We start from the raw sequence: 10,172 nt of genomic DNA, 5'->3' as shown, positions 1-10,172 counted from the left end.
ATAGCAGGTCTAACTGTAGTCATAGTATTCAGCTGAAAATTGATCAGTTACATTGTTATTTCAGTCTATATTTACAGTACACACGGTACCTTATTGTTGCAATAAGTTCATATAGTATCTATTCATCCCACTGGGGCAAATTGTCACTGGCTCAACATTCTCACCAAATACTAAAGCATTCCACAATGCAAGACTCTCAAATTCAACACAAGTTTCCTTTTTTCGATTCTCACTGGCCGGTTCTGATTCTCCGAGGGATTACTGATACTTATCCTCCACATGAGCAGTCGTCCTAATCCCGTGTGCCTGCCCCGTTCCAAACCCGGCATCCGCTTGCATTAAGGCAAGTGATACAGGAACGTCTCAGTGACTGAGGCAGGTGAGACTTGAGCCTGAGCCGGGCACAGTGAGTGACCCGGGTTAATCCGACACTCCAGGTAAAAGGTGGTAGTAGTTTGGAACGTGTCTTCTGGACACGCACATTGATGCAAAATCAATTGTCATTTTTAAATCGAAAATTGATCTCATCAAATGCCTTTTAAAAATTGTAATATTCTTCTTTCGCTCTCTGTCCCTGAGTCACTCTGTTTCTCTGTTTGTGTGTGTCTATCCCTGTTTCTCTCTCCTCTCTCAGATCCTTGGTAAAACTCCACATACATCAGTTTGCCATTTGAAGTCAGCTGCTTTTGGTTTCACCGCATCTGCAGAGGTTGCACTTCCTTATGCAGGCTGGCAAGAAACCTGTATTCCGCAGTTGGCTCCAATGTTCCCGTGAAAATTTAGAAGTTGTGCGTGTCCAGTTTTTTTTCCATGAGCTGTCCCTTGAAATATTTGAACAATCTTTGAAGACGTGTGCTATTTATTGTGGAACAGGATCTGGGTGGGACCTTTGAGACTGCTACACGCAGATTTGCAGAAACACAGACTGACACTCTCCCTCCCAATCTCTTTCTCTTTCTCTCTGGTACTCTCTCTCCCCATTGCTATCCTTCCCTCTCTCTGTTACTCTCCATATCTATCGCCGTCTTTCTCACTGTTACTCTCTCCATCTGGATGGAGGAGGAGAAAGAAAGGCTTATATAGAGGCAGATTGATGCTAAATCAATTGTTCATTTTTAAATCTCAGATTGACCTTCTCGAATGGTTTTTGGAAATTGAAATATTCTTCTGACACTCTTTGTCCCTTGGGCTCTGTGTGTGTCTGTGTGTGTGTGTCTCTGTCTGTCTGTGTCTCTGTCTGTCTGTGTCTCTGTCTGTCTGTGTCTCTGTCTCTGTGTCTCTGTCTCTGTGTCTCTGCCTGTGTCTCTGTCTGTGTCTCTGTGTCTGTGTGTCTGTCTCTGTCTGTGTGTGTGTGTGTTTGTGCGTGTCTGTCTCTGTTTCTCTCTCTGGATTTTAACTGCCTTCTGAAATTTTCAAGCAAACCAATCAGTTAGGAGCAACTAGCTATGGTCAATAAACGTTAGCATTGCCAGCAATGACACCATCCCTGCTTTTTTTAAAAATAGGGAGTCTAAATGGGTTAAAGGGAATACTGTGGCTAGCTGGTATAGATGGAGTAAAGGGAACATTGTGCATAATTTGGTTGGACGGACTGAAAAGTGTAATGTGGATAGGTTGGCTTGCCAAGCGAAACAGAACAGCATGAATAGAAGGGTTGAATGGCACACTGTGAATACTTGGTCTAGGTGGACTGAAGGTAACACTGCGGATAGGTGATCGAGATGGGATGAAGGAAACAAGCTGGTTAGATCGGCTGAGGAGAACACTCTTGATCGAGATGGACCAAATGTCTTCTCCTGCCTGAAAGAAAAATGCTATTATGTCACAATGCGCAATATCTAAATCCAGCTAAATCTGTTCCAATTACAGATCATGGCCACAACAACTGTGTATAACCCTTAATCTTGTCTTCGCAAGACTTTAATTTTAAAAAAATCACCGTGCTGAAAAAGCAGGAACAATCTTGATCTTTGTAAATGTGAGTGACTGAATTTCTTTTAATGGGTGCTCAGGATTTGGGCAATGTTGACCAGACCCCATTTGTCGACCATCCCCGGTTGCCATTAAAGCTGAGCTTTCTGTTTAAACTGTGCAGTCCTTGTGGTGATTCCACAATGGTGTGCCATACAGGGCCCCAGCTGCCAAGATTGAGGCACACATTATTTCGCCACATGAACATTAATACTTGAAACTGCGTCTGAGAAGAAAACAGGTCCTACCACATGGAATTGCCAAGCGCCTGACAGAAAGACATTTTCATAGTAACAGATAGTACTTGGAATGGACAAAAGGTGACACTCCCTGCTCCTATTTAATCCACAATGGAATTTTCATTACTGGAAGTTGAAGGTGGAGAGACTAGCATTCCAGGTTAATGCCTGCAATGGCCGAACCCACAAACAGACGCGGGCAGACCAGTTTATTTACATGACTAACTGACAGTTGGAGTTTTTTTTTTAATTTGATCTTGCCACAGAGAATAGCAACTGAAAAAGCTCTTTACCTTTGGACTGAGAACTTCTGTCTCTCCTGTCTGCTCTCATTTCTTTCTCATGGATATGAAGACCCATTGAAGACACGTGAATACCTAGAGAGAAACGACCCCTACATTAAACAAGGTTTAAGAAGAATACTGGGCTCCAACGAAAAGCAAGATTACTTACAAAAGGACTACAGTGAGCTCGAAGCACAGTAAACAAGAAACTCTTCTGATATTGCCTCAAACCTCTCTATTCTTCTTCTGCTCTTTTCTATCCCAATTCACATGTCCATGCTAGCGTGGACATGTCGTAGATCTGTAGGCATTAACTGTATTGGAGCTTAAGTTTAAGTTTTAATAAATTCCACTTTTCTTTTTTAAACCTAAGGAGGCCTATTTGTGCTCATCTCTTTGCCTTATAATTGGAAAGCTGTAAACAAGGATTCACCAAGCGGGAGCTCAAAACACAATACGTTTAAAAATTAAACACTGATACAATAAGCCCAGGTGAAGGCTGAAAAAACCCTTAGACACCTTTCAGACCTAGTCGTAACAGGTGTTAAACATTGAGTTCCAGGGATTTGACCAGTGATGATCAAGGAACAGCGTTCAATGTCGCTGTCAGGATGATGGTTAACTCGAAAGGAAATGCTCAAAATAATTTGCAGAACAAAGCCCCCACAGTTAAATGTTCTCAGGTCTAAGTCCATTGCACATGAATCGGAGTTAGAAAAGGTGGAGTGTATGTTCATTTAATAATATTACTTTAACAACAGCTGCGTTGCTACCATGAAAGCTCATTTCTTTGTTCTGAACAATATGGCAGCTGTCTGCTTTGTGGCGCAGTGGTTAGCACCGTAGCCTCACAGCTCCAGTGACCCGGGTTCCGTTATGGATACTGCCTGTGCGGAGTTTGCAAGTTCTCCCTGTGACCATGTGGGTTTCCACCGGGTGCTCCGGTTTCCTCCCACAGCCAAACACTTGCTGGTTGATAGGTAAATTGGCCATTGTAAATTGCTGCTCATGTGGGTAGGTGGTAGGAGAATGGTGGGGATGTGGTAGGGAATATGGGGTTAATCTAGGATTAGTATAAATGGGTGGTTGTTGGACGACACAGACACAGTGGGCCGAAGGGCCTGTTTCAGTGCTGTATCTCTAAATAAATAAAATAAAATTGATTATACTTCAAAATAATCTTTGGAATAAAAGTTGGCTGCTTGTTCAAATTATTGTAATTAATATTGCTTGTTATCCAATCAGGCTAATTGCCTCACTGGAGATTTCCCTTCAATATAAATACTGTTTGCTTTAAACATATTGCGGAATCTGGTCAGTCAGAATCACTGAGCTCACACCAACAGTCTGTTCTCACAGAAATGAGGTACCCAGTAATCTTTCAGATAGAACGCATTTTTTACCCTGCTCTGGCAGCTATTGGCGTTATTGGTAAGACTTTAGATACAGTATTAATATTGCAAACAAATGTTTCACTGTTACTGCTCTTGCCCTTTGCGGAATTGTAACATATTTGCCTTGCTCTGTGCATTACAAATGCCTATAAACAGTGCTACTAGTTGACCCAATAGCATTTTTGCTGTTTACTGAAGGAGGTATAATTATTAAACTTCTAATGTATCTTTATCTCCATTATAGTATTATTTCTGAGTTCTTTCTCTTTGCGAACTGCTGTGCAATCGCACTTCCAGAGAATCAAATGATAAGTGTCCATTAAATAGATTATGCAGCCTTATTTTATATAATGGTAAGTGGAGTATGGTCAATATAGAACAATAAAGTTTCAAGTTCCGCTGTCATCTCATATTTGTATTTCTAGTGAAAGCTATAAGTTAATATTTTGTTTGGATTCATTGAAAGATGTGATCAAATGGACTTTCTCTCATTGGTTGTGCTTGTTAATAATTCTATTCTGAGAAGAGTAAAAAGTAAAATGTTACAATATTATTTTGTATCATTATACATTGCAACCCATACATACTTAAGTTCGTTATTAACTTAGAGATGCGAACAACCAGATTAACACCATCCAGATTTGTTCATATACATCACTGGATGTGTGATTTATTATCTTCTATGTATAATCATACTCATGATGACTGTCATCAACAATTGTGCAATTCTGTAATGTGAGTGGCAAAAATTCATCTCGGGGCACGTCGCAACACTGGCTGTTTTGGATTTTGTGCTCGTTGTCTGCAGCACCCGATATTTAGGTCCTTTGCAATCAATTCCATTAAATACCACGCGCTTCATATTGTAGCTAATAATCCAATACTGCTCTTTTGCCCTAATCTAACACAGCATGAAAATAATTCTGTCTTTTTTGTTAGAATAGAGTTACAGCAATAACACATTCAGTGCCTTTTTTTCATTAAATTCATTTCATAGATGTGGGCGTCGCTGGCCAGGCTAACATTTATTGCCCATTCCTAATTTCCCTTGAACCACTGCAGTCCATGCTAGGAAGGGTGTTCAAGGATTTTAACCCAGCGACAGTGAAGGAACGGTGATATCGTTCAAAGTCAGGATGATGTGTGGCTTGGAGGGGAACTTACACGTGGTGGTGTTCCCATCCATCTGCTGCCCTTGTCCTTCCAGGTGGTAGTGGCCGTGGGTTTGGAAAGTGTTGCCTGAGTAGCCTTGCTGTGTTGCGGCAGTCCATCTTATAAATGGTACACACTGCTGCCGCTGTGCATCGGTGGTGGAGGGAGTGAATGTTTGCGGACCGAATACAAATCAAGAAGGTTGCTTTGTCCTGGATGGTGTCGCGCTTCTTGAGTGTTATTGGAACTGCACCCATCCAGGCAAGTGGAGAGTATTCCATCACACTCCTGACTTGTACCTTGTTGATGGTGGGCAGGTTTGTGGAGGCAAGAGGTGAGTTACTCGCCACAGGATTCCAAGCTTCTGACCTGCTCTTGTGTCCACGGTATTTATATGGCTGCTCCAGTTCAGTTGCTGGTAAATGGCAACCCCCAGGATGTTGATAGTGGGGGATTCAGTTTTCACAATGCCGTTGAATATCAGGGGGAGGAGGTTATATTATGTATTGTTGGAGATGGTCCTTGCATTTATGTGGTGCGATTGTTACTTGCTACATATCAGCCCAAGCTTGGATATTTTCCAGGTCTTGCTGCATTTCCACATGGACTGCTTCAGTATCTGAGGAGTCACGAATGGTGATGAACATTGTGCAATCATCAGCGAGCATCCCCATTTCTGACCTTATGATTGAAGGAAGGTCATTGAGGAAGCAGCTGAAGATGGTTGGGTGTTGGACAGGACCCTTAGGAATACCTGCAGAGACGTTCTGGAACTGATATGATTGACCTCCAGCAACCACAACCATCTTCCATTGCACTAGGTATGATTCCAACCGCCAGAGAGTTTTGTCCCTGATTCCCATTGACTCCTGTTTTGCTCGGGCTCCTTGATGCCATACTCGGTCAAATTCTGCCTTGATGTCAACGGCAGTCACTCTCACCTCACCTCTTGAGTTCAGCTGTTTTGTCCATGCCTGAACCAAGACTGTAATGAGGTCAGGAGCTGAGCAGTCCTGGCGGAAACCAAACTGAGCGTCACTGAGCAGGTTATGTTTATTCATTTAAAAAAAAAAGAAACCCTGATGGCTTATTTCTCCACTCCTTCAGTTTGTGAACCCTGATATTCAAAGAACAACAACAACACTGCAGTTAAAGTTTGAAAAAAAAGATGTAGTGTTTATTAACACACCCTCTTAGTCCCTGGAGGGGGTGAACTTTGCAACGCCTGCTCATAAACATATAATTCAAGGTAAAGGCATCAAAACGGTCAAGGACATTTACCGAGTAGAAAATAGCTTTATTACAAACTAACGGGGGTCCCTGTTGAAAACTGAGTCCGATTTTCTTTTCAACTAACTTAAAAGTCCAAAGCTGGAATTACCCGATTGGATATGCCGAATTGAGGAGAAGTGGTAGGAAATGTCTCTTAAACTTTCTTCTTATGCACTTTCAGAGACAAACTGAGGCAGTTCGATTTCTGATTCCATCCTTATTGACGAGACAGAAACTGACAGGGCTTTGACAAATTTCTTGCTACTTTTTTAGACTGTGGCTTTGGACTTCACCTTGTGGGCCACGGAGATAACGAGGTGCACGGCTTCAAGGCAGCTGTTTCTTGTGAGAGCTATTCTCTTTCAAATGACACTGTTTCAAAATTAGACATGCTAAAAAGGGTGGTTTCTAGGTCATGTGACTTCAAGTAGCAGTCCCACGTTCTGTTGGTGAAGTAATCGTCCCTTCCACATCCATTTTAAGTAAGTTGAACACAGTGGGATATCAACCGAACATACTGTGTATAATGGCAGCATACAATAACACCCAACTGCTCAAAAATACCATAATTTACATTTGTTGTTCATCCATTCGTGACAATTCGCCTTTGAGAAGTTGGTGGTGGGACTTCTTCTTAAACATCTGTAGTCCATGAGGTGAATGTGCCCCACAGTTCTGCATTTTATTAATTGAGAAGACTTAATGGCTATCTGGGTCATTTCAAAGGGCGATTAAGAGTTGACCAGACTGAAAAGGAATTGCTGGTTTTCTTCACTAAAAGGTATTCATGAACCAGTTGTCTTTTCACTACAATCCAATGCTATCATGGTTACTTATACTGACAACAGTTTTTTTTAAATTTCATTTGCTTATACAGCAAAGAAAGAGGGCATCAGTTCCATCTTACCAGTGCCTCTGACAGAGCTATCGAATAGTCAACTTCACTGCTCTTTACTCATATCATAGCTCTGCAATTCAAAACTTTTCTGAAAGTTACAATTGAATGTGTTTCCTCCAGCCTTTCATGCCATGCATTTCAGACCATAGCAATTCTTTGAGCAATAGAAAAATCCCAATCTGCGCTTTTTTTTTGCGAGTTACCTTAAAACTGCACTTTTTCTCCTGTCACTTCAGACGAGGGGCACTTTTTAATGCACTACCAAAACTCTTCATTGCTTTGACATCTTCCATTACATCTCATTTTTATTATTCTTTACTCCAAGGAGAATGAGCTCAGTTTCCCACTCTCTTCACATAGTTGAAGTTATTCTCTCCTGGACCTATTCTATTAAATGTCATCAGCATCCTCTCTTTAAAGGCTTTGGATACTTCCTGAATTGTGGCGCCCAGAAGTGAAGACAATAAACTAGCTGATGTACTTGAAAAGTAGCTGATTTTATCTCCAAACTGGCATTTACGTTCCGACTACTCCATTAATATAATCGCTATAAAAACACACATTATAAATTTTCAGTCACCCCTATCTCTCTATTGTTGTTTTTAGGCTCCTCACCTTCTCTTGTCTACTACCTGTCCTTTCCTCCAACTGTCTCCTCCAATCTATGCACATGTGTCAATGTGGCTAATACAAGTTAGAAAGAATGGTATCCAGAGACCTCGGCCAATGACACAACAGCCATTTCCCTACACTCGACCTCCCTGACCCACCCTCTCTCCCCCTTCAAAAACCCATGAGTATGTTGAGCCTAATGCCAAGATGCCGAGCTGACCCATTGATTCACTGTCGCTGGTCTGTATCTTTGCCTTTCGTTAGATTCTCCAGTATAATTTCATTAATCTTCAAACAATCTGTTTATCCTATTCAATATAATGTAATCTTCTGATTGCATTATTGATTTATTTCATTGCTCATTATGATCTATGACTTTGATTGTGGTTGACTGCTTGCTGAGACTCTTGGTTCCAGCCACCATACCCCAGTCAAGGCTGCTCCAGCCCTGGAAGCAGGACAGAAAAAGGAAACAAACCAAATCCCGAGCTCCAAGCATCTCAGCTGTGGGGAAGGGTGGAAGAGTCTGCGGTTGTTGGCTTTGGAGAAGGATAGACAATGGAACGATTATTCAAACATTCATGACCCTTAATTAAATAGATAAAGATAGATGGTTGCTTCTAATTGCCGTCCACACATTAGCTGCTTTGTTGAATTTAGTTTAACTCAATTTCACAACTTGCGCAGGTGATTCATTCAAGGATGACATCCTTCCACTAAAGTATTTCAATTTTTTATCTTCTTCATCTAATTGTTCTATTCATTCTTGACTTTTATTGCTAATCTTCTGTTTTTGCGCCATTGATTGATTGCATGGTATTTTTGTACTCCTTGAAATTTCAAAATGTTAATTGGCATTATATTGTTCTCAGAACAAATATTAAAATAGATTCAATGACTGCATTTGTAACTTTGTAAACCTATTAATCTGATGCTTTTGCTGTGATTTCAGACACTAAATGATCCCGTTTCATTATTTTTCTTACAGTTAACTTAGTGGCAATTGTGATCCTGAACAGAGGGAATTGCGGCCTGTCAAAATGCATCACCCGCTATCTGGTTGCAATGTCAGCAGCAGATCTACTGCTCGTCATCTTGAATATTATACTGAATCGAATTAATAATATTTATTTCCCAGTTAGTTTCTTGTTTATCACTCCTGTGTGTGCGGTGAGAGTCGTCTTGCTTCTTGCAGCCCTGGACTGTTCAGTCTGGTTCACAGTCGCTTTCACATTTGATCGGTTTGTAGCCATTTGCTGCCAGAAGCTAAAACTAAGGTATTGCACCAAGAAAACTGCGGCTGTAATTATAGTAGTTGTGAGTGTTGTCAGCTGTGTGCGGTGCATTCCCCGGTACTTTGTACTTGTTCCTTTAATTGTCATTCACAACGTACCATGGTTTTGCGTTATAGCCCCAAACTATTATACCTCACTCTTTTGGACAGCGTATGAGTGGATTGACAGTATTATAACACCACTGCTTCCATTTGTTTTCATTTTGGTGTTCAATGCACTGACTGTCAAAAATATTATAACAGCCAATCGACTCCGGAGAGGGCTCCGGGGCCATGGCAGTGGGCAGAACCATATTGATCCAGAATTGGAGAACCGAAGGAAATCCATTATTTTGCTTTTTGCCTTGTCCACCAATTTCATACTGCTGTGGATTACATATGTTGTACATTCTTTAAACTGGAAGGCTAGAAGCTATAATTATGTAGATAAAAATCTTAGCGATCCAATATATGTTGCTCAGCAATTTGGATATATGCTGCGGCTTCTGAGTTCGTGTACCAACACCTGCATTTATGCACTAACCCAGACTAAATTCAGGGAGGAGTTAAAGAATGGGGTGAAATATCCGTTTGTTCTCATTGTTAAATTATTTAAGTAACAATATCAAAGCAACTTGCAGCAGGTGCTGCATTTCTAGTGCTACAACTCAGACCCATTTTAGATTGCATTCCAAATGTCACAGTACACACACTAACAACTTTGATCTACGATTGGCAGACATGTCTTCAAAGATGTGGGCCAAGAATCTTGAATCCCACCCCTAACACCTTTGCTTCTCCAGCTCTCTCTCTCTCATTCTTTAAGAGCTTCCTTAGCAGCCACTTTTAACCCTGCTTTTTTCAACCCTGCTAGTACCTCATGCTTAAGCTTGGCAATCATTCTAGTTGGATTTTGCCTCTATGCAATGTCATAGTTTTTCCCCCCAGCATTAAAGCAGCAACCGTTGCTGTATTCTTCTTTTTAATTATATACTTGGTCTTTCCTGAATTGTATTCACCTTTCCGAGTGATGTGTTCTTCATCACACTGCAGACCTGAGGCTTGTATACATTGGGT

General features: G+C 41.2%; 1 protein-coding gene across 1 annotated transcript; it reads left to right on the top strand.

The window, feature by feature from the left end:
* The first annotated feature begins 3,855 nt into the window (after positions 1–3,855).
* On the top strand, positions 3,856–9,715 carry LOC137359866 (probable G-protein coupled receptor 139). Its single transcript, XM_068025548.1, has 2 exons — positions 3,856–3,925; positions 8,811–9,715. Exons 1-2 carry the CDS (start codon positions 3,856–3,858, stop codon positions 9,713–9,715), a joined length of 975 nt encoding a protein of 324 aa, XP_067881649.1.
* Positions 9,716–10,172: the final 457 nt, after the last annotated feature.

Source organism: Heterodontus francisci, unplaced genomic scaffold, assembly GCF_036365525.1.
Source record: "Heterodontus francisci isolate sHetFra1 unplaced genomic scaffold, sHetFra1.hap1 HAP1_SCAFFOLD_1075, whole genome shotgun sequence".
Classification (NCBI taxonomy): domain Eukaryota; kingdom Metazoa; phylum Chordata; class Chondrichthyes; order Heterodontiformes; family Heterodontidae; genus Heterodontus; species Heterodontus francisci.
This window is presented reverse-complemented; position numbering and strand designations above follow the sequence as displayed.